The 26,473-nt window shown below is 33.9% G+C and overlaps 1 protein-coding gene and 1 non-coding gene across 2 annotated transcripts in view; one reads left to right on the top strand and one right to left on the bottom strand.

Moving 5' to 3' along the window:
* The window catches only part of LOC101741021 (lachesin), a 117,844-nt gene extending 93,289 nt beyond the window's left edge, over window positions 1–24,555 (top strand). Inside the window, exons 2-9 of the mRNA XM_038011144.2 lie at window positions 5,792–5,895; window positions 17,869–18,076; window positions 18,360–18,518; window positions 18,955–19,083; window positions 19,484–19,777; window positions 20,211–20,306; window positions 21,594–21,704; window positions 22,832–24,555. Coding sequence (XP_037867072.1) covers window positions 5,792–5,895; window positions 17,869–18,076; window positions 18,360–18,518; window positions 18,955–19,083; window positions 19,484–19,777; window positions 20,211–20,306; window positions 21,594–21,704; window positions 22,832–22,908 — 1,178 coding nt within the window. The 3' untranslated portion in view covers window positions 22,909–24,555. The remainder of the gene's footprint in view (window positions 1–5,791; window positions 5,896–17,868; window positions 18,077–18,359; window positions 18,519–18,954; window positions 19,084–19,483; window positions 19,778–20,210; window positions 20,307–21,593; window positions 21,705–22,831) is intronic.
* Window positions 13,778–13,884, bottom strand: LOC119628591 (U6 spliceosomal RNA). The gene has a single exon (XR_005244755.1). It is a non-coding gene; the product is annotated as a U6 spliceosomal RNA (small nuclear RNA).
* Window positions 24,556–26,473: the final 1,918 nt, after the last annotated feature.

Here is a 26,473-nt window from a genome sequence, read left to right as displayed (position 1 = left end):
GATTATAAATATGTGATGTGTGAAAATAACTGTAACTGTAATAACTGGAAATAAAACAATTTAAGGTCTCTAACAATAAAATTAGTCAAATCAAGCAAAAAGTATCTTAAGATGCAAACCTATTTGTACTTTTTCTAATCAAAAACTAATTTAAGGTGCTTTGTAGAAGAAAAGAGAGGTAACGTAATTAATTATTCATTTAAGAAACGGTAAAAAACATTAAATACACAAAACACTCTAAACACACAAAATTAAAAAAAAAACCTAAAATTTACAAAGCAAACAACTAATTTTGCCACATTGCGATCCACTAAAAATAATATGTACGTTAGTATGTTTCTATTTTCTGTATTCACTCACAGTTTATGTATCTCGAATAGTCACGTCTCGGTCTCGGCGAAGGGTTAAGCATACAAATAAGTGAATGTCCGAACCGCCCAAACACCCGACGCCATGTTCTTTATCTACGGATCTCTTAAAAGAATTTGATCGTATATGAGAATATTACGAGCAACATCTGTGACAAGGGACGTATAAACTTAAATATTCGGCCACGGGGCTGCAGTTTCCATAAACTGTAACAGCCACCGGGGATAAGTTTTTTGTGTGTTGATACAAACTATACAGCGTGTAAACGTTCAACCTTTCGACGTGTAAACAGGTCGAAAATTGAATTGCGACGTTCAAATTTAATTTGACCACAGCTCCTAATTTGTTAACGAAATCGTTTAATGAAATTCAAAACAATTAAAATTTTCTTATTTTTTTTTGTAAGCTTGTGAACGTAAATCATAGAACGTACTACTACCCTGCCTGTTTTGACAATAAAGCGGTAATGCGTTGTGGTTTTGAAGGGTGGGACAGCTATTCAATCGAGACCTCATATTTCAAGGTTGTGGTGGAATTTACGTATTCATGTTTATATGCTTCGTTAACCACTATTTTATAGTAAATAACAACTGATTTTTTGAGCAAGAAGAACGATATTTAATAATTTAAAAAATAATAAATAAAAATCAAATGATTACTTTTTATGTAGTTTATTAAATTTAATATAGTAAATAAAAGTCAAATGAAACTAAATTAACGGTGTTCAACAAAAGTTAGAGGAGAAAATATCTAATAGATTAAAGCGGATATTTTTATAAACGGCTTGTTGGAGTATTATGCCATTTGTCATGGGTATGTCACTGTTGTTATAACGAGGTGTCTGTGATTCCTCAATCAATTTGTCAGCATGATCCCTGTCAATTTGTGTTGTAGTATGATCAGTCACCTTGTTTAGTATACAATATGAAATCCGGAAGCTTTTTAAACTTACATAATTCTGTTGCGTACGGCAAATCAAATCGGCGCAAAAGAGTCACATGTTGTTATTTCATTGCAACCTTAGTAAATCTGAATTTTGACCTTATGTTTCGAATTTCGCTCATTCATAATCTAAAGTAACAAAATTGTATTTGTATAATTCAAATAACAAATATACAAATGGATTTCTTCTTCATCAATAAAGGGACATTTCCCATCTCAACTCGTGGGTCCATCCGTGCTTGATGACTTCCGAGTGACCGCTTTTGATTTGCATAAGGGGCAGATTTAATATGAGATTATCTCGAGTTAGGAACGTCCGAGGCGGCCCCATTCATTATTAGTTTTGGAATATTTAGTCGGCCCAATCCCGATTGCATTTATTTGAATAACTTCTCATTCCAATAACTTGATGCGAAATTGTAATTAACCAAAGAATACATTTAAGTTTCATTATTATGTGTATCTGTTTGTAATTATATGAATACGTTAGTTGTTTTTTGTGAAAAAAATTATAAACATATTTTATAAATACTATGTAAAAATTGGGTTTTACAGTTCACATTTCCGTGATTTTTCCTTTCGTGACGCGAGACAAAAAAAAACCAGTAGTAAGTCCGATCGAGTCTAATCAAAACGGCTTTAATTAGTTAGTTGAATTTTTTGCTCGAACGAATTGATTCGAATTGAAGGGTTCTATTCGAGGTGTAAAGAAAATAATTATTCGGGTTTACATTTTTTTTATTTTATTTTTTATTGATAAAAATAAAAATAAAAATAATTTACAAAGTTATCAACTTTATTTTATTCACAAAGATTTATAAAAAATATATAATAAAAAAAAACTCACGTTACGGACGTTTTTTCCCGGTTAGGGTACCCCTCTGTATCGTACCATAAGGAACTTCGTTCCAAAATAAAAAAATGCTAAATTTAAATACGGAATATGGAAACAAATGGTGGATGAGAGAGGCCGAGAATCGTGCTCAGTGGCGTGCAATTGAAGAAGCCTATGTCCAACAGTGGACTGTTATAGGCTGATGATGAAATTTAGATATCACATTATTTTTTTATAATTAGCGTCTTTGAAATTATATTTTATAAAGTACCTTTATATGGCAAAAGTACTTTTACGTCAACTCAACTACACTGATATTTTAAATACTGTTAATATTTGTTATACAGATAGCTTCATGATACAATCAATGAGAATGGCATCGTTTCTATAGCAAAAGCGTCTTGCCGCAGTTGACAAAGGGATTAACTCCCTGTGTCTGCGGTTTCTTAATTAACCCCCAAATACCTTTGCACACACCGCACGGCCTTGTGTGGCGTAAGATTATTACCCACGTTACGCTTGTTAATTTTAATGTGAGGTATTATTGAAACAAGCTCCGTCCTAAAAAGATATGAATTCATATGTAAGATTCATATTGCGAGAGCTGTCAATTGTAGTTGAATTTTACAAGCGAAACATTTTGTTTAAATCGCCATCATTTACAAAATGGTTATTAATTTCACATTCACGCAAGTTTTAAGGGTTGAAGGGTGAGGCAGCCATTATAACTATACTAAGACCTTAGAACTTATATCTCAAGATCCACGCATTTACGTTGTAGATGTCTACGGGCTCCGGTAACCACTTAAAACCAGGTGGGCCATGAGCTCGTCCACCCATCAGAGGAAAAATAATAATAAAAAAAGCGTGATTCAGAAACCTGAAATCAATTTAAGTGTCAAAGAGCGACCAAGTTTATGTTTTTTTTTTAAAAGACCGTGTAGTTTTTACAACTTTATTAATTAGTAAATATTTTCTAAATTTTGGACATATAATCTCGACTATCCGCGCCGATAAACCTTCGATCAATAATGAACTAACTAATATTTGTCTACTCCTCCTTTTATTCGGCAGACCAGCGCTCTAACGGTCTCTAATTAACGACTGGGTTCGAACGTCGATGTCTAACAACAGAACATTACCAGTGAAAGTTATATGGCATCTAATTGATTAAGTGACAATTTAGACAAGTGGATTTTAACACCTGTACTGGATCCGTCATTTCCACTGAATTAAAATAATAATTTTATATCTACCAGATAAATTTTATGTTTTAATTTTAACACCCGCTTATTAAGCAGTTTATCGATAATCAATTTTATTCTGTCGCCAATAAAGTATGTTTTTCAATGGAAACGTATGTCACCACTAGATCACTAAAACCACAACCAATTTCAGTGTATGAATATACTTTTGTATTTCTAGCCAAGAAAAACAATTAAGTACAATTTTCTTATTGTTTTTCTGATTTTTCTGCGTTAAGTCGCTATTTACGAGATTTGGTGCTTTTAATACGGAAATATTGATAACAATTAGATTTTTTTTTCAATTACAATGAAAAAAATGAATCTCAGTCTCGATGGTTATGGTCGAATTTTGCGAATTGGGAGAAAATTAGGTATTGCTAAAAATTACGTTGTGGATTGTAGAAAACTCTTGATTTATTTACCAGTGCGAAGCGCGACTAAGCTGCAGGTGCGTTTTCTGTATATTTTATGATCTTATGAGTAATTTCTTTGCCGCAATTCTGGAACCAATGAAAAAAAAAAACCAATATTTACAGTATTAACGAGCCACGAGTAACATATAGTGTCAATAATGTTAAATCATTTTGCACAATTAACAGGAACGCATACGCGGCTAATAGGGTGCGTTATGGTAATGCTCGATTTACATCAGCTGAGGCAGAGCCAACGGAGTAGAAAATCGAGCGACGTGTTTAGAACTAATACGATCAGTTGAGCAAACACGCAGCTTTCATCTTCAGTGGAGTATCTCCTGAAGCCGTGCTCACAGACAGACGTGATAAATGTAGTATTGTGAGCCGCTGTCGCACGTTTATCGATGTATTTTCAGCCGTACATATTTCATGTTGGAGTGAAGATTTTACAAAGGGATATTTCGTTTCGATCTTTGAACGCCTTACTACGTGTTGAAATGTTCTCAGAATGTCAAATGTTTCAATTTAATAACATTTTTAAGAACCCATGATGTAAGAAATGTTAAAACAAAAAGTAATGCTTAAAAACCCAATTGCAAAGAGACTAGACTTAAACTCTAATCTCCAAAAAATACTCAATTGAAAATGTACTCTTGGGTAAATTTTAAGATAATCCAAATTTTAATTTTTCTTTTCCATTAACCTTACTAAGCTACGATTATATATTATAAACATAATTACGATCTAAAAAACTTTTTTAACCTTTCGAAGCTTAGGTAAATTCATTGTTGTCTGTTCAACGCAGTCTGTGATATGTAAACAAGCGAGAAGCGGTCGAACTATTGCCATTGAGCAAGTTTATTCTCCAAACACCACTACACTAAGTTAGCATTTCTCTCCACTATGTGAGAGTGTTTGTACATCCTTAGATCATTGTTTCTGTAAGTTATTTGAATAAGATAATTTTGTTTTCGCAAACTACCATTAATTAATGATAATAATGTGGGTAATTTCAGAACTTAAAAGAAAACGTGAGTGTTAATTGGTAAAAATTACATCAAAGAAAGGAAATTGCTATATTAATTTATCCTGCCTAGAAAATCGCGAAGGTTTTGAGGCCTTGTATACTCTGAAAATGAATATAAGTTTTAATTCGCCATTTACTTCGACGTCGATGAAAGTGAGAACTTAAGAAGAAAACAAAGAACGCCATTTTGGCAAGTTGAAGACAAACGCATTTAAAATGGGCAGAGCAGAGTAACGGCCATCTATCTTGGAGCTTGATAAACGACGACATTATTCCTTATCGCCCACTCAATTTGTTAAAAGCGTTCTGCATTGATAATTTGAAAATTACAAATCGAATCTAACGTTAAGTTAGATACACAAAGATATTCTGAAACTTGCATTTTTTTTTGTTTCTAATAAATTATATATAATAAATTATATTAAAATTGTACTGATAAGTACCAAAAGAACATACAAAATAAATGATCATTTTTAATAGTTAATGTAAATTTGAAAATATTAACAGAATTAATAAACTGTCACGTTATTGTTTTTTTTATGTTGTCGAATGTTTAAAAATCATTTTTACAATAGAAGCGCTTATCTCATCAACAGTCGACATAATTTTAAAATATCTTTTTAGAAAATCCGTCTAATTCAAGACCTATCTAAAGATGCCCGCCCGCACTTGACTTTTAGTTTCGTTTCCATTCAGTCAAGAGCATGAATTGCCACTGGTATTTTTAATCGAGACATATTTTTGAATATTTTAGTTTCAAAAAATACAGGGTAGATTAGAATAAAGGTAGACCTACAATTAAATTTGGAATCTAATATAAATTTTCGAATCTTCCAGATTTCATTGACTGCTTGCTCTAATTTCTATTGATGTACATAGTGTGGTCCCAGTTGTTGGTCATGAGTAAGAGAGGAGGGCGGTTTGATTGTGAACGTAACCATTGTTTTGTTTGTTACAGTGGTGGAGGAGCCCGAGTTTACGGATGTCATTCAGAACGTAACGGTGCCGGCCGGTCGGAGCGTGAGACTAGCTTGCTCTGTCAAGAATCTCGGCTCGTATAAGGTAAGGCCTATTTGTATTTTTAAAAAAAAGTTGTATTTGTGATTAGCTTGCTCTGTTAAGAATTTCGGCTCGTATAAGGTAAGGCCTATTTGTATTGTAAAAAAAATGTTGTATTTCTTTCAAAGAATTTTAATTTTCGTTTAAAAGCTTTCAAGATACTTAATAATTTAAAAATAAATAATAATAATAATAAATAATTTAAAAAATATTTTAATAAAATAATCATAATATAATTATAATTTAAAAGAATTAAAAACATGAATCGGTATTCCCAGTTGTTTTGCATATTTCATTGCAATCATATTTTGTACAAGATGTATGTATATCTTTATTTGTAAAAATTGTGATACCAAGAACGACAACAAGTGAATTTCAAGTGAAAGTGAAAGTAATAAAATCGAAATTAATTCACGAGTTGCATTATATTATTCCAATCTATCTATATTATCCCACAAAATAATATGAAGATATTTTTAATAGAGTACGATACCATAATACATGCGGAGCGCTGTGAGGAAACATAAAATAAGGAACGCTTTGTCATTTGATTTAGAACGTGCCGTAATAAAGTACCCACTTAGGGATGGAAATGTGTTTTATTCTTAACACATTTTGTTTACTTCAATATAACATTAGTGTTCATAAATTAAGATTTATATTAGACGATGTTTTTTTTTTATAAGGGGCTTAACAACGCCATCTGCTGAAATAGCTTTAGTGTTATTGTGTCTTTAAAGCAGTTAGTTTCTCTCAATTAAGAAAAATAGTATTATTATTTGCCAATAGATGTCGGGAAGTGTATATTATTGAAAACACGAATAAAACAACATTTTCTGAAAATAAATCGTAGCTAGATCGATTTATCGCTTCCGAAATCCCCTGTATACTAAATTTTATGAAAATTGTTGGAGCCGTTTCCGAGATTCAGATTATATATATATATATACAAGAATTGCTCGTATAAAGGTATAAGATAAGATTTAAGTAGGTAAATGTAATCGGTGCAGTTTAGTTAGTGTAAGTAACGTGAGCGTATGGCAGGCGACGACAGCTGGCGTGACCGGACGGCCGATAAGCCGCAAGGTGACGTCGATGCCGGGTAACTGCCGGGACCGCACGCCCCACACCCGGGGGGACTGGTTCATTTAGTACCCACAACCCCCCGTGCACCCGCTTCTAGTCAGAAACGGACATTAGTTTTCGCTAATCTCGCCGAAATGTACTCTGGATAAACACTCGAAATTATCGTAACGGTCTATGCAATAAAGCTGCGATTGATTAAAAATGTTAATTAATATAAAAGTATGACATCAAATAGATTTACTATAATTTCTAATTAACTACATTATTATTCTTAACCGAGGCAGTAAAAAAATAAAAAAATTGTCATATTTCATATGTCGAAGATTATAATATACTCCCTAAACGTAATGTGTAAAAATAGTATATTTCGTTGCATGCACCAAATAAGAAAATCATAGTATGCAATGTTCTATAATGTAAATGTATTTCAGAAAAACCCCGACACGCTCCGCTGTGACTACCGCTAATTGTATGCAATACATTGGTTTCTTTAAACTACTCACGCTCTAGCTTTCTTAAGTAATGATGAGATAACCTTGGAGTAACAAGAATAGCTGTACTAAGTTTCACCACAATCTGATAAATGGCTGCACGGGACGCATAAATGACAAATATATAAACACTGAGTTTTATTTATATACACTAGTGAAACCCGATCACACCTCGATGTGACTATCCTTAATCTATATATTAATACGTGAAGCAAAAACTTTGTATCCCTTTTTACGAAAATTGCGCGGACGGAGAAGTATGAAATTTTCCACACTTATAGAGAATATAGAGAAGGAGTGCACAATGCTAATATTTTTTTAAAGAATGCATAAAAGATACTTTAAATTAATAAAGAAAACATTACACACACCACCATGTATTTGACACAACATATACATAAAAATATACTCTTTGTTTACTGTCAATTGGGAAAATTTTGTTATTGTTTAAAGTCTATGATCGAATTAAAATAAATTAATATTTTTTGCTGCGAATAAGACTTATTATTTATTCGTAGATTTTTTGTCTTTGATATTATTGATCTATAGTGCAGTTTTGGCGAATACTGTGATTATAGTATCCAATTATAATAGTGTTTGACAATAGAACCATAATAATGTTTAAACTTATAATTTCTATTAATTACAATCGAATTTCGACTACTGCGGGGCCACTAGTTATATTAAAAACGTCGATTTCTGGAAACTCCTAACGCGCCATGTATTACGAAGTTGTCATTTAACGTCTCGTCGACCTAAATAAAACATTTTAGCATCGATTTCCATTTGACTGACTGTTTCCTCTTCATTTTATTTGACTACATCTGTCTGCGGCGAGAGCGCAATAAAAGCCAAGATAGTGTTCTTTTACTTGAGAAATAAAGGCTTAACTGGGGGAGCCATCACGGTTGCCCCGTATTGACAACAAGAAGCGGATTTTCTCGAAAGCCTCGCCTGTGCCATTAGTTTCCCGCATTGGTTAAAGAGATTTGCCTCTTCGGTCGTATGTTTTTGGAATTATTGACATGCAAATATTACGATGAAACAGCAAAAATATAAGTTACGTTTTGGATTTCATTAAAACGACTTTAAGAGGTAATTTCGAATAGTTTTCGTTGTCAGGCTCGACTGAAATGTTATTCGTCTTCTTTTTAATCCGTTTTTAGCTCACTTACTGACAGTATCGTCGATTTGAATAGGTAATGTACTACCTATCGTCTAATTTAAAAAAACATTGACGCTTACATCTTTTAGTTTGTACATTGATTTATAATTATACATTTAAATTATATTTCACATTTTATAATTATGTAGTGAATAATTTTATTATTATAAATGAGGAATGTTGATTTTAATTTTCACGTAGCAACGGAGCAACGAATGGGCATATCGTTTGCCAATCTCAGCATAGCCTTTATTCCACAAAAACGATATGGTATTCATAATTTTCGGATAACATATTTTTAAATTGTATATTGGATAATTTAAATTAATAAAAGTGGGCTGTTACACAATACGCCTTCACGAATGTATACCATCACTCTCGTTATTCTGCTACGAAGCCATCATGTGATCTTTTAAAGGGTAGGACAATCATGATAAAAAACATTGAGATTTCGATCTTATCATTTAAATTTTAACACTAGGTATGCTATGGACACTTCCATCTATATGAGACAAAAAAAAAAAAACTTTTTTTTATTTATAGTAGGTATTATCAACGAAGGACACTTAAACATATTAAAAAAAATTAAATTGTATATTTCATATGTATTCGAAAACAAATAGGTACTATGTAGTAATATCAATAATAATGCTGTTTATAAATTAATATTCACGATGTATTCAAAAGAGATTTTCTGTTTTATGCAAATATCGGGAAGTATGCGCACGTAGTCAGTTCATCGGCATGAAATGTCAGATAGTCGGCAGTAGCACGTATGTGGGTTTGCAATAACATGCCACAACGAGTCACAGCAATGTTACACTCGCGCCGTATGCGAGCTCCGGCTGTTCAAATTTGGCATATTTCTCGTGCCTTAATACCGTTTGCAGTAATAGCAAACTGAGTCAAGATGTGCACTGCACAGGGCACTTATTTCAATAACCGAGCACTCGTACCCTTCGGAATTTAATGATTCCATTCGTTCTTGGTATTGCACTAGTATCTATTAATTAAAATATTTCGAATGGAAGTTTTTTTTTTACTAATTATTAACTTACGAAAAATTATTACAGCTTCATAGCATTTCATATCTAAGGCTATCTAAGTTAATGTAACTGGCATCAAACCAAAAATAACTTATTGGTCGCAGATTTCGTGAGAAGTTTAAGAGTCCTTGGCGCAAATCCGCTGTTGAAGAGGCTTCTAAGTGGGCTTTTAGCAGGTATAAGCTAAGCCGTCTCGAAAAGATATATGTACCTACGACTACAGAAATGCATTACTGTGATACTGTCTCATACAAGATTTGTTAATTCAATATCTATTCACTTTGCCATACTATGAGATAGAACTTGTTTAAGCTTTTGGCTTATTTTGTCGACGATTAGTTAGAATGGTGGAGTCCAGCGATGAATTCATCCTAAATATATAAATGCAAAAGCTTGTGAGGATAGTGGCTATTTGTTACTCTATCACCCAAAAACGACTAGACGGATTTTGATGAAAATTCAGTATGTAAAAACTTATACATGAATTATTACATAGGCTATAATTTAGTTTTTTTTTTTATTGCTTAGATGTGTGGACGAGCTCACAGCCCACCTGGTGTTAAGTGGTTACTGGAGCCCATAGACATCTATAACGTAAATGCGCCACACACCTTGAGATATAGTTCTAAGGTCTCAGTCTGAGGAATTGAGGAATTGTTCGAGATGATACCAACGTCTCGTTTTTACCATCGCACCGCCCGCCACCGGAGTAGAGTTCATCTATACTACCTGGAGCCACTGCGGTCATCCACAGTGCGTTTCCAGAGATCTTTTTTGCCACGTACTATCCGGCTATGGAATGAGTTCCCCTCCACGGTGTTTTCCGAGCGCTATGACATGTCCTTCTTCAAACGAGGCTTGTGGAGAGTATTAAGCGGTAGGCAGCGGCTTGGCTCTGCCCTTGGCATTGCTGAAGTTCATGGGCGACGGTAACCACTCACCATCAGTTGGGCCGTATGCTCGTCTGCCTACAATGGCAATAAAAAAAAAAAGTTTTGTCACAACGGCTACCCCTCCCTTCATACGTACGTAGTACGATCAATGTACGACATGTGGCGCACGAGTATTTTAAAGAAATTGTTGTTCTTCATCCAATCATAGTGAAGCGTATAATGGTTTTATTAGTAGAATATAAAATGAAAATTAAGCGAACGTGGTAATGGGCGAAATATATTTAGAATTAAATAGAAAACATTATCCTTTTTTTTATAATAACTCAAATCAAAGAGTTTTCAAAAATGGGTGAGATAGAATGGAAACCGAATTAATATTATTATAAAGTTGCCCATTGCGCTCATTTAGTAGACCATGCCGGAGATTAGATAATGACGTATTCACCTTAAAACACGAGGTTACGGTTTCAATTTTACTCTAATACGACTGTTCTACGTTTCAAAATACTAGACATAATAACTTCGCGATATAAATAAACAGGATGAATATTATAATGCAAGACTAAAAAACATTAAGTACAAAATTCTTAAATAACTTCAAAGAAAGCAACGAGTGTAAATTTTCTAACTTCAGAAACCTGAAAATATCATGGAGATTCCTTAAACGTTCATAATTAAATCTGTCGTAATGTTGTTAAACACGTCTAGGAATCATCTCCTGCGGCGATAGGGTCCGTCGTTAAAGAGGTCGAGAGCGGCACGCGCCAGAATGGGCGAAGTTTCATACCGGTCTATTATAAATCAAACGACGCCTTCGAGGCATGTCCTGAGGGATGGGAACATCTCCCGCGGTGCCTCCGAACTTCAACTTTTCCTCCTTAATACCTCGACAATTAAGATAAAAAGAAGGGCCGATATTAAAGGTGGTTAAAAGATAACGAGTTAATAGGTCGCTCTAACTTTACCTCTCAAGTAGAGTTAAGAAACTACGTCATTTTTTTCGTTAAAATCTTTCATAAATCATCATAGTATATGATGAGGCTTTTTAATAGGTTAGGACGGAAGGCTACATACTTGATGTCTTATTTCAACTCACAGTCTCTTTTCAAAGGATACGGGGCAGACCTTTAAAATACGCAAAGGGGCACTGACTCTAGCGCTCTAATTTCAAGTTCTATGTTACTTTGATCGTATCCGGTTGATTGAAGTCGTCGCCTAAAGGATAAGACGTCCGGTGCATTCGTATGTAGGTTCGTAAGGGTGGGGCAGCCGTTGTAACTATAACTATACCTTAGAACTCATATCTCAAGCTGGGTGGCGACATTTACGTTATGGATGTCTATGGGCTCCGGTAACCACTTAATATCAGGTGGGCTGTGACCTCGTCCAACCACCCATGCAATAAAAAAAATATACATTAGGAATTTCATAAATAAATTCAAGGTTTCGTCCTTAGCTTGCAGGTGCCATTATGATTAGTTATCTCTCTATGACCTACGATGTCCAGTAGAACGTGTACGTTAGGCAAACAAAGCAAATTTGTAAATGGTTTATATGTATATTCTTTCTTAATTAATCAACTTCAAAATTCTAAATAAATGAGATACACCTCAATCACTATACTATTTGAAAAAACATATCGAAAGAACAATAATGAAGAAAAACATTTGTTTAGACAAGTTTTCGTTCACTTAATCTTCACACAGACTATTCACAAAATCTTGTAATATAACATTATTACCCCCAGTGATATATTATTATGATGTTCAAGTGAATTTCAACGAAGAAGGCCACTATCTTCTGTAAATCCAGTGGATATGCATATAATTTTATCATAAAATGATGCAATTTTCAACTAACAAGATGGACGATATCAAGGCTTAAATCTATTAGGATCCGCAGACGAACGAAATTAGTTGGCCGCTGAAGCTATTACGAATCATATTTGCATCTGCCACTTCCGACAACTCCGCTTAGCAATTAAGTTCAGGGAGTGTATTATATCTTTTACTTTTACTTCAGAAAAAATGTTATATAACGTATATGCAAAAAATAATGACTTAATTGAAGCTCCCAGGCATAGATCATAGTGGTCATGGTTTCAGATTTACTGGGATAGGACATTTTTGTCCCTACCTATTCGCTGGTAGCCTAAGGGGCTATTTCAGCTACGCGAGGACGGGAGGCGTATTACCACATATATTACCGTTATAACCCGCTTATATAAGTACCACTACACCACCAAGAAGCAGTAATGCATTCCAGTTTGACAGCCATTATTATAATACAACTACCTGTACTTGCCCGCTTCGCTGGGCATTTAATATTATCATTATTAGTTATTGTCATTATTATTAAGTGTGGCGCATTTACGTTGTGGATGTCTATGGGCTCCAGTAACCACTTAACATCAGGTGGGCTGTGAGCTCGTCCATCCATCTAAGCGAAAAAAAAATACCCGTAAAAACCACTGTAGATTTATATATTAGTATAGATTGACACTTTAGACCTTATGTCTCAAAGTTGCAATTGTACTTATCTGGTATAAAATCCATACAAGTAAAAGTATCTTAGAAAGTTTTCCAGAATGAGATCTTGCGTTTAGTTTTATGAGAATTACATAGTTACATTAAAAAAATTATTTCTCTTGAGAATTTCAAAGTTACTAACGCAAGTTTGGAAGTGTTTGCAGTCTCGCTGGATACTTATTTCGCGATGCCCTCGAACCATGCTATGAGATTTGCGAACTTCGTCAAGTTCAACGCTCAACGCTTATCTGCGAACCGCTTATAAAATTTTAATTCCTATTCAATTTTATCTTAATTGTTCGAACTGCTGAAGAGAAGTTTGAAGAACAAGTTTTCGTGTTATATTGGATTTGCGATAAAACGTTTTGTCTGAACGCAAAATCTTTACATTTAAATATGATTTCGATTTTAAATATATTTTGTATGAAAGGTTGGAATCCGAACGCCGTTTCTATAGAATCAGAATGAAATAAATATATAAACATATATAATTTAACATGATAGAGGATTTTGCAAGACAGTGGACATATGCTGACGCGCGGAACTCGCGTTTCAAGCGACGAGAAGTCTGTCCCACCTTTGAACCTGGATGGCATGACTGCTTTGAGTTGGAAACAGTTCGAACAGTTGATTTTCATAATTAATTTATTTATTATAAAAAAAAGAACAATATTCCTAACCTTCCTAACGCTTCACGATTTTGCGTGTCATCCTTGCGCAGGGGCCATGCTAATCTTCTCTGTATCGTTCCAATTTTAGTATATGTACTGCCGAAGCAAGTACCGTGTACAAGTACAAGTACCGTACCGCAAGGGACCGTTTTTGTGTTTATTTGTATAGACAGGTGAAGGAGCTCATAGCTCACCTAGTGTTGAGTGGTTACAGAAGTTCTATAGATGATGTCCGTGCGAAAATGCCGCCACCCACCAAAACATGAGGTTTAAGTCACAATTGAATAGTATTAGAACTATCCCTGCTCATAAAGTGGATTTAATTACTGCTACTGAAATAAGCAAGGAGAGCGCAAGACTTTACCTTTTTTTTCAAGTCATTACGCAAATTACAATTTATGCTGTTTTTTTTGTACAGGACGTTACTACTTCATCGTGAAAGTTATTCGTGAACATGCAACAACTATCCATATATTTCATTAGAAAAATGGGTATTTGCCTGTACCATTTGAACATCGACATAATTAAATAGCTAAGGGTACACCGAGCGTCCTTATCCTTGAACCACGACGACATAAAAGCTACATGCGCGAGATCACAAATAAATACACAATAAAGGCTTCATCGGTGAACACAAGCGAGTAATTATTGTCATGTTAATTCTTGCGGGAAAGACTCCCTAGAATGTGTCGTACCTATAACGAACTGGCAAGGTCGTCACCTGAGTTAGATATTTTTACTTGTAGGTTAGTTACGTTTAGAAAAATGTTCAAGGGCATCCTCCACTTTATTAATAGGTAGGTTAATGTAATTGTTTAATGTATTATATTGTGAATAAATTTTTTTTCCTTACATTATTCGTTAGATTAGTTTTTGTTATTGTGTTGTTTTGTCATAATTGTAAGGAACATTGTTATACAAATTCAGCACTATATGTCTTGTTTTGTCGTGCGCACATAACTTATGTTGCAAGCCAGATTTTGTTTCTTTTTATTTGTGTTTTATATGTATCTTTAGCTTGTGATGTGTATTGTGAGCCTAATAAAATAAATAAATACCTTTTATAATTACTTGTTGAAGTAGCTAATACGCAATGTTGATCGAAATGGACGGAATGGACGAATGGCGGAGACGAGTACACTGTGTTTCTTAATTAAATCTGTGCGGGGCCGAGAGGCGCACCGCGTGCGATTAGATTAGACGCCGGCCACAATTACCGAGATAAGATTTACATACACCGCGCCTGAAATCGACTTAACTCATTATGTATTCGATTTCTTCTTGAAAAACCTTAAAATACGTTCAACTTTACTTGAGTGGCTAAGTTCAGACTTTATTATTTGGAAAAAGTAATAGAGGATAGTGGTAATAAAATTTAAGGATTCTAAATACTATCCAAGATCGAAAAGTAAACGTTAGTTTTTCCAAATTTTAATGCAAAAATAACTTCCGCTTTCGTCTATTAATAATAAGGAGTATTGTTGCACAAAGCTTCTTCACTGAAAGCTTTATTCAAGCAAGTAAAATACATGGATTAGTACTAGATTTTAATGGGAGTATTTTTTTATTGCTTAGATGGGTGGACGAGCTCACAGCCCACCTGGTGTCAAGTGGTTACTGGAGTCCATAGACATCCACAACGTAAATACGCCACCCACCTTGAGATATAAGTTCTCAAGTATAGTTACAACGGCTGCCCCACCCTTCAAACCGAAACGCATTACTGCTTCACGGCAGAAATAGGCAGGGTGGTGGTACTTACCCGCGCGGACTCACAAGAGGTCCTACCACCAGTAATTCCCTTGAAGTTGTCTTTACCTAGATGGGCAGAAAAACTCACAGTTCACATCTTAATAACTTGTTATTGGAGTCCGTAGAGAATCACAACGTGAATACTCGAGACATGAAAGACAATTTTAGTATAAGCCGACTGTCCTTCAAACTGATAGGCATGATTAGGTCATGACAGAATTAGGCTCAATAGTGTTTGTTACCTATGAGCCCTGATATCCCTTATTATGATTTTAAATAAGTAATAAATTTCCAGGCGCACGTTTTTAAATATAACATACTTTTATGTTAAACGATAACTAAGAAATTTTGCTTAATATCAGAGCCTCAGGCTAGGAAGACGAGTCAGGTCGTCGTCATTAGAGGGGTTACCGTCTCATTGCATAATAAAATGGCCCAAGTTTCCTCAAGTCCATTATAAATTAGACAGCGGAGAACCGCATCACTTAAGATAGGTAAGATGTGACCCGGCACGAATTTTACCCTCAAACTTCCCGTTATTGTAACCGTAATCTTGATAAAAATAACTCATGATTCAAATTTCAACTGTCATTAAATATGATGATGTTTAAGCGCCTAAGAAATTTGTATTTGCTTTGAATTGCAATTTCGTTTTAATTTTTAATTTCAGTTTTAATCGATTTCGGTGTGATGTCTATGTGACTCGGAAACCACTTAACTTACCAGGTGTGCTGTAAGTTCGCTCACTCAAACAATAAAAAATATCAAGATAAATTATAAGCATTCAAATCGAAATGCAAATCTAGAATAATAATATTTTATCCATCATAAACTGAAATTATGATTCAAATTCCAATGTCATTAACAAACTGTTATCAAAGGATTAGTTGATGCTAGTGGTTTGTATTCTTGTTCCTATATTTGAAGAGATTTTCTTTTTAAATCAAAGTTAAAGCATGTCAACCTGTCCTTCAACGATGGCTAAAGTTTAAGCGTCTGAAAGTTTCAGTATCGACGTCAGCGCTCCCTTATTAAGATTGTTATGATTTTATACAGCCTTTGATCTAATAAGAAACTTTGCTTGTTGTAAAAATCCGAATTAAATTTACTGTAAATATTAATAAATCGAATATTGATTAAAATATCAATTGATAAGAGAACGTTAGAACTCTATTAGGTAATAATTTAAGAGATAAGCTTTTTTTGATGAAAGAAACATTTGCAATGAAACGCCTGTTTCTTTAATTTCCGTTACGTCACTTGTCCAATTGAGAAAACGATTGGAAATCATGGAGCTGCGTCGTCCTCCACACCCCCACATACCCTTATATTTTTAGATGTTTCGTAAAAAGGTATTGAAACAAAATTAACTTTTCGGAACCATTGCCTCTGAATAGATACGGGACGAGATATCTTTTGAAGAATTTTGATTACGTCTTCCAATGAAGTACCTTACGTTTTTTTATAAAATTCGTGGTGAAAATCTTTCACTTTTCAGCTGATTGAAGTAAATTGTTAACGTTTTTTTTTTATTCTTAATGTGAGTTCTGACATATATGTGGCAGACTTGGTGGTGCAGTACTTGGCACCCCTGGGTGTTGTGCCGAGGGTTGTGGGTTGGATTCCCGCATCGGGCAAACATTGTGTGATGAAAAGGTTTGTTTGCCTTTTGTCTGGGTGTTTATTGTCTATATATGTATGTATTTAAACGTATATAATTATGTTTGTCAGACTCTATTACCCATAACACAGGGAATCCTAAATTGAAGGCGGATGACCGTGCGTGATTTGTTTCCAATTATTATATAATAAGATACAGTTTCACCCATCAAATTATAATACACTAGCGGCCCGCTCCGGCTCCGCTCGGGTCTTTAACAAAAATTTCATAACAACTGCAATAGTTAGACATATGCTGTCGCGACACTTTTTGTAAGTAGTAATATGTTCTACAAAGTCGTAGTACCTACATTATTTTATTCTATCATCAACAGCTTTCGCAGGGTACGCGATGTAAAGAATATTTTAGGTATTTTTTTACACCTTGGGTTACATTATTGGAGGTTTAGTAAGGATCCCAATTTTTTTTTTACAAAAAAGATTATAGTCTATTTCACTCGGGAATAGTGTAGCTTCCAAACAGTGAAATATTTTTGAAATCGGTTCCGTAGTTTCGGAACCTATTCAATACAAACAAAGAAACAAACCTTTCCTCTTTATAATATTAAGTATAGATTAGTATAGATTAATTATGACAAATTATGATAAGACATGATCTGTTATCCGACTTGTATGGGAGCTTTTTGTGTAATTAAGTCATTTAAAAGCTTTGAACTTTAAACAGGTAGCATGGATGCACTTCGAGCAGTCGGCCATATTGACCGTTCACAATCACGTAATCACGAGGAACCCCCGTGTGAGCGTTACACATGACAAGCACCGGACGTGGTTTCTTCATATATCTGACGTCCGAGAAGAAGATAAAGGCCGCTACATGTGTCAGATCAACACTGTTACTGCTAAAACACAGTTCGGATACTTGCATGTTGTCGGTAAGCATATTTCATCATGCTATCTAACGGGTTCTCGACACAATTTTAGTTTTTATTGTTCGTGATTTTTCTGAGCGCAATCGCCTTTCTAGAATTAGATATAAACCTTTATATAATTATTTTGTTTATAATTACTTTTATGTTTTTTTTAAAACCTAATGTTTCATTTAAGAAATTTTAATTCCAATCATATACAACAAAAAAAGAAATAGAAAATTATTAGGAAACTTGTGGCTGAAACGACAATGTATTAGCAGGCAATATGCGGTTTGTTTGTTTTCAGTTCCGCCCACTATCGACGACTCATTGAGCTCGAGCGATGTTATCGTCAGGGAGGGCGCCAACGTCACCCTGACATGCCGCGCTAATGGCTCTCCTAAGCCTACCATCAAGTGGAAACGGGATGACAACTCGAGAATCTCCATCACTAAAGGCCATTCCGGTAAGGTGTTCTGTTCGTCTCTTAACTTTTTTGTTGTATAAGTTACTAGTATTTAATAGGTGCTTTTTGTTCTTTCCAATTTTATAGCATTAAGCACTTATAAAAGCAAAAGCAGATAACTTCTTAAGTACTAATTTAAATATTATACAATCTATATGTTTATTTTAAATATGTGGAATATTAAGTTTATGAAAATTTTCGTTTGATTTTTCGTTTGTTCGTTCGTTTTTATTAACTTGATTTAGGTTTGTAAGTTTTACTAAATTAAATAATTCTGCACACATATCAAGGTTGCCAATACAAGAAGGTTTTATAAAACACTTTATTTTATATAAAATTAAATTATTAATTTTATGAATTAAAAAAAAAAAATCTATATAACTAATTTCACATAATTATACTTTCATCAATGATTTGATTCTGGTATCGTCCTTAGTTTTGGAGTGGGAAGGTGAAGTTCTGGAAATGTTAAGAATTTCGCGTTTGGATATGGGAGCTTATCTCTGCATCGCCAGTAACGGAGTGCCTCCGACCGTTTCTAAGCGTGTTAAAGTCAGCGTGGATTGTGAGTATTTACTTCATAGAATTATTTTTCTCATAATATTCTGAACATATATGAACAGGTATTATCTAAATACGATTGAGAACATTCACCTTGGGCTAGTCTATGGGCTCCGGTACCCACTATAGCTAAATAATTACACAGCAAGAGGAGTCCTAATTAGAACAATTGCGAAAACTGATTGACGAAATTGTCAAAAATAACACATGGGGCTATTATCATAACCCTTTTTAATAGTGTCAGACAGTAGATTGACTATTTCCCTGACATTATGACATGCAACTAATCAACCGTTCCCTGGCTTTTGAAAATGTTTGTGTTGGGATTTTTTTGCGTATAAAATTATTCTTAATAATGTTATTAGAAAAGCAATGAGAAAATAATAATTAATTTCCATTGACAGTCCCTCCTATGTTATGGATACCTCATCAACTAGTCGGCGCTCCCTTGTATTACAACGTAACATTAGAATGTTTCACCGAGGCCCATCCGACATCACTGAACTATTGGACGAGAGACGATGGCCACATGATACATGAAAGTCTTAAATATCACATGGAGAACACCGTCGGAGCCCTCGCTTACAAGACGCACATGAAATTATTGATCAGACACATCACGAGCGAGGATTACGGAACTTACAAATGTGTCGCCAAGAACCCGAGAGGCGAATCCGATGGAACAATAAGGCTTTATAGTAAGTAAACAAGCTCATTAAGTGTAGTGTTCATGGTGTGTTTTTGCAGGCTTACTACAATCAACTTATTTTCATGTATCCATAAATGTAACCGAATCTCTAAGTCCGATTTTTATCCACTTCTAACGTTGTATTATCATGAAAGTTGACAATTAGGCATTCACATGATAACGTTATAGAAAGTGATTGTGTTCGACATGTAAGATGGACAACGGAACTCCTTCATGACAGCTAGTAAATCCATCGAGTTTGTATTCATTGCATTCGTGTTAACATGTGTTACTCAATTTAAAAAAAAGAACTAAAAAGAACAAATAAAAAAAAGCTAACAAAGTGTATTTTTAACTTGACTATTTTTTATAAATTAATATTAGTTCTCAACTTTTTTCACAAAATAACTTAATAATGAAATTAATATAATTATTTTCGGTAGCTTCATCGCCACCGACGACTACTCCAGATCCTAATGCAATGACCGTTCCACCGCCGTCACGACCGCCTAGACGAGATACTCCCGCCTCAGACAAAGGTAAACGTTGTATTAAATAATAAACTCACAATTTAAAACAAATTCATTCGGATACATGAATATTGAAAACGGCTCCGAACGTCCGTATCGGTGCACATTACGCGTATAATAATTAAAAGAGCTATAAAAATGCCGCAGTCGAATGATTTCATTAAATCCGTAACCGATAAAATGTATTGGAACAACATTTTTACGCGAACGATTCCGTTTATTAAGAGATAATAATACCTTTACGAATTGTACGGTTTCATCGTCCGTTCGTTTTCATTGTTTGTTGCTGTTTCAGTTATTAGTGCTCGTTATATTGTTTATAGATCATAAAGTGTTACGACGACCTGTTTGTCGTCAGTTACTATCAGTAGTTTGTTAACTGGCTTCAAACATTATGTTCGGCCGTAAAATATAAACAAATCGTCAAGATACTAACAAAACGGTTCACGAAGTGCCTCGTAATGTCCTGTTAATATTAAAGCTACATAAAATTTGTTTACGTATACCTATACTACATACACTGAAAAGCGATAACTTGATATTTAAAATCAGTTTGAAATGCATCTGTTCAATAAATATTTAAGTATCAAAACAGAGTGTCGAATATAGTCCACAACAGAATAAATATAAAATGATTACCTATTTAATACTTTGCTGTCATAATATTGAAAGGATCTGATATTTACGTAATAGCATAGTCATAACTTGTTTGGTCCGCGTCATTACTTCCCCTTTATTGCAAGTTAGCCATTTTCCCCGACATGCTGTTGGACGCCGGACAACATCTTGTGCGACAACCTATTACAGCCAAGTGTTCTTCGGCCGCTTTTCTTGTTGCAAACTCTTAATAAGCGTTGTTAACGCGAAGTTCAAGCGATGCGACGTCTGTATCCCATAATATTAGCAACTCAAAATTGAGGTCTGAATAGTTTAATATATACCTAAACTACATTTTAAACATAATCTCAGAACTCGAAATATCCATTTCGGTCGCAATGATATCGGAAGATAAGTTTTGCGGTTGGTTGTTTTTGCGAGGTAGCAGCGGCGGCGTCGACATCAGCCGTCGGCTCTGTTTTATTTTTTGCACCCATTACGAATTTACGAGCGCTCCGGCCACTCGACAATATTGCTCAACTTTTCAATAACTGTTAGCTGTCGGCTAGCCGCCTGCCCGGTCCCTTGCCATATTGAATACTTCACGAGACGTGTTACTTTATTTTCTTACTTTCCTGTTTACTTATTTCGTATATATTACGATTTTTTGTTTTAAAATAATTTAATGTTAAACAACAGGTACTAAATATCAATCCAACTTGAATGAGATTGATAAAGGCAAACAGAAAACTGATGAAGGGGGCGGGAAGGCAACCTTCAACTGGGTTGAAGGGGCATCACAAGTTACAGGTGATTCATTTATTTTGTATAACTTATTTGACACACAAGCACAAAGGAAACTAATTGCTCTTATTTTGAACTACTGATTTAGTTCATAGCGATACCAACGGACTAATCTAAGAAGTTGAAACAACTATGTATTATAGCGATAACACAATAATATTCATTTAACTTTCAATTTCTGCTTACATTTTGTTTAATACATAGATTCTTACCGTTTTTCTTTTTCTTCACCACAAAGGTTAGAAAAATAACAAAATTAAGTAAATATAAATGCGTAGAATATTTAGGAGTAAATTTGTCCAGCTATTAGAATTGATTCATTATTATTCATATTAGCTATTATAGATTAACCGGTTACTTCTGTATCATTCTTCTTACATTTATCAGGCATTGTACATATCGTCTATATATCATTTTATATATAATATTTTTTTGCTTTTACCGACGATATTAAGTTTGTTGTTCGGATATTGTATCTCAAACCTATGTTGAAAATGTCATTAGCGTGATCGATGTTTTGTATTTTTGTACTGTATAATAACTACTACATAACCATCATACATACTACACCACTATACTACTGCATACCGCTATATAATCATCACCATCGCAAATTGCATTGTTGCAAAGTCCCACAGATGAGTACCGTCGACGTATTTCTGCTGCGAAGTAAGCTAGCTAGTAAAGCTTTTGGCTTGGAGATTAGTAGGACAGCCATTGTATCGATGTAATTTAGACATTGTATATGTCGAGGTGAGAAGCTACACACAGCTGCTGTGGTGTCTATGGGATTTGAGAGACGTAAGATCGTTAGCAAACGATCTATTTATGTAATTAAATAATTCAAAAATTTTCACAAGTTTCACAATTGCTAACCGAAAAAGTATGCTTTACGACGAACCAAAAATGTTTTGGTTTTTTGTGATCGTGTAATTTCCATAACTTTCATAGTTTTAATGCTCTGTTAATCTATTACATATATATCGTTAATTTTATTAATGGCGTATCTTTTACTCGCGAACTGTCAAGTGACAGCTTTTATGACAACTGTTAAAATGGCGGGCCATTCAAAACGAAATGCTATATTGGAACAACTTGTATTCATTATTTAAAATTTAACTTTCCATTCACAGGTAAAGCTGACCGAAGAAGAACCAGCTACAGCATTGTGTTGTTTTACGTCTCTTACTTTTTATTTTTTAAATTTTAACTATTTATGCTAGTGAAGTCGCTGTCCACTATGTGATTTTGTCAACTAATTCAAAATACTAAGCTATGTGTAACGAGGTCAAATAAAACCAGATTGTCCATCTAAAATCTAAGATTGACTATTTTACTAATTTAATATATTTTAAGACGATTGGAAAACAGTTTTACTTTTAAAGCCATATTTAAAAACCTCGACATTTCAGAAAGTATTTAATATTTTAATACTTTTAACATAATGACAGATTCTATATGTCTAATTTTTTTTTAAATGAATAGTGACCATTATTGTCATATTCTAAAGTACATTATTAATCTTACCATTGTCACCTTTCGTTCTTTTTATTTGAAATTCTTAAAGGTCGATTAACACTTCCAAATTGGAAAGTCGATTCGACAAACAAACTACGGATAAATTTAAAACGTAAAACTGTTTTTAATCGTACTACTCGGGAATAAATAGACTTGTGAAATATGAACTAAATAAACTGAATTTAGATCCTGAAACTGATCGTTACAAAATCATAGATAGAACAATAGAAAATAAAATACAATTTAAAAATTCACGTAAACCCCAGAGTTCATTTAAGTTGAAGGATGGTGTACTTTACTTGGAAAATTATAAAAGATGCCATCCAATTAAATCAAAGTGATGGAGAACGTCCATTTTATGTTAAATGTTTTAATATAAATTAAAAAACCATTCCATTGATCATATTTTGAGCACATTAAATTTATTTATTTAATATAAACTGAGCTTAATGCTTTTGACCAAAATGCTGTTCGCAAACAAATCAGTTGGAGGAGAAATTATTATAAACGATGAAACAGGTTACTAGATAACAAATATTTAACTGTAGACGATCCAGAATATATATATATAGTTAGTATTCGACTTAACTCGTTATGATCGTTGTTGTTAATTTATACGTATTATAATATAGGATATTATGATATATTATACAACAGTTCCTTAAACTAAGAGTTACGGTGTAGCAGAATAAAAGACATTCTTGTCGGAGACAAACTTACTTAAATATCCAATTATGGTATTCTGCTTGACCGTGAAAAATCTAGTAAAATTCACTGCACAATTATATTATCAACACAGTATAACGTGCACTAAATATTATATAATAGTAATTTATTTGAAATAATAGATAGCGTAAGACTGAATGAATTTTAAAATGTGTAGATATAGGATTTTTGGAATTATTTCATGTGCGCTTATGTAACCTCATGTACGCTGTGATAAATTAATAATTGAATTGAAGATATTTAATTTATTTTACGCCAGCTGTGCTTAAAACTAAATTTCATATAGTGGTAAATTTAATTAATATTATGTTCGTTTTCCTCAAATGCCCAAGTATCTTCTGTCAATTATAGTTTAAACATGATTAGTAATTATCGTGTATAGATTATCGTAAAAAAAACGTTGCCAAATTGCTAAGTTTAAATTACGCGTCATATATTGTAAATATTATCAATAAGTAAAGGCAATGGATGTTTTTAATAACAGAGAATGTATTGATTATTATTTCAAGTGTGAATTATTGTATGAAATATAAACGATTCTATCGTACTCACGTAAATATACATAACGAATTAAGGATGGATAGGTTTTGAACAAATAAAGCTTGTGTTAAATTTAGGTGTTTTAATTTTTCCCGATTGGCCACAAATATGTGTATAATAGGAATACCATTTGAAAATTACTTTCCGAGAGTCAAAGAAATCAAAATTAAAAATTCAAGTGTATTTTTATAAACGTAGCTAAATATCTCAAATATCAGAAAACATCCAATTAGGTTTTCTTTGTGCTCCGCGTGTTCTGAAATTTATGTAGAGAAAGTTTCCCCCTGTCATATTTTGATGGACTAAAATGCTCGCAAACAATCTGCGGCAAATCTTTGAAGATTAGGGCTGACTTTGGGGCGCCGAAAAGGCTCCAACTATATATGGCCGCACGCCAACTTCAGTAAGCCAATCTAACTTCTTTTAAATGTGTTTTTGATCTAAAGAACACATTACTGTACGCGTTTTCCGACTTACAAATCTTTTGCTAAATTAGATTTTGATCTATGAGACTTTCGAATTTGTTGATTGCATAATTTTCTGAATGTTTATGCGATGTCACGTCTTCTGTTCCTAAAACTACGCAATACAATAATGTACCTAAATATATTTGTTATCAGAATCAGTTAGCATTACTGTAGTAGTAATATATATAATCAAGTGCATTCAATTCTTAACCAAGAAGATAATTTTGTGTTAGTTTGTTCCTGTCACAAAAATCTAAATTATTATCTGTATTTTTTTTATCAAGCGATAGTGAACTGTATTGCCTAGATTTAACGAACTAATGTTGAAGCGCATTTAGTTGTTTCCTTTTATCGGAAGTTCAATGTTTGTAACAGTAGCCTCATTACTTAGCGGCGACGAGGTGGGCGTGTGCTTCCGAGGAAACCAGATATCGTAGAATGAACTAATAAAATTAACGCTTATTGCCCTTTACTTCAAGCGCCCCAAATTGAGAAGTTCACTTTCGTTTATTGTTCTCTAGAGTTAGCATACTTTTTAAGCATGCATTTCGAAATGATAAAGGAAACGCTTAAGAATAACCGAAACCAAAAATTTGATAAAAAATCAGAAAATTCAATCTAATGAGATTTTAATCAGTGTTTTCCATTATTAAATTATATGTGTTTGTGAAAACGGCAATTTATTTTATTTTTACGCAGCCTCTTTATCGATCATGCGAGCTATTTGATGATTGACGATATTTTAAAATTGATTATTTTGTGTTAAGAACAGAAAAATTTACTCAATTGCATTAAATTGGGCCATAAGATAATATTTTCAACTAATGAGGTTCTGTGTGATCAATTATTTCAAATATTTTGACAGCTATCGTTTCGGTTTAAATGATGGAGCAGCCGTGTACAATTCAATTGAGACTTCGAGCTCATGTCTTAAGGTGGGTAAGGGTTTGAGAGTCATGTGTTTATATACACTTTGAGTGTAACTGTTATTGCCACCTATGTATGTATGATTTAAATTTCGAATTTTCTAATTTCAATTTAATTGCTAATTTTGAATATACATAATTTATTTATCTGGTGGTAGGACCTCTTGTGAGTCCTTGTGATTGCTTAGATGGGTGGACGAGCTCACAGCCCACTTTGTGTTAAGTAGTTAATGGAGCCCATAGACATCCACAACGTAAATGCGCCACCCGCCTTGAAATGTAAGTTCTAAGGTTCAAGTATAGTTACAACGGCTCCCCCACCCTTCAAACCGAAACGCATTACTGCTTCACGGCAGAAATAGGCAGGGTGGTGGTACCCACCAGCGCGGACTCACAAGAGGTCCTACCACCAGTAATTATGCAAATTATAATTTTGCGAGTTTAATTTTTATTACACGATGTTATTCCTTCACCGTGGAAATCGATCGTGAACATTTGTTGAGTACGTATTTCATTAGAAAAATTGGTACCCGCCTGAGATTCGAACACCGGTGCATCGCTCAACACGAATGCACCGGACGTCTTATCCGTTAGGCCA

Source organism: Bombyx mori, chromosome 5, assembly GCF_030269925.1.
Source record: "Bombyx mori chromosome 5, ASM3026992v2".
Lineage (NCBI taxonomy): Eukaryota > Metazoa > Arthropoda > Insecta > Lepidoptera > Bombycidae > Bombyx > Bombyx mori.
This window is presented reverse-complemented; position numbering and strand designations above follow the sequence as displayed.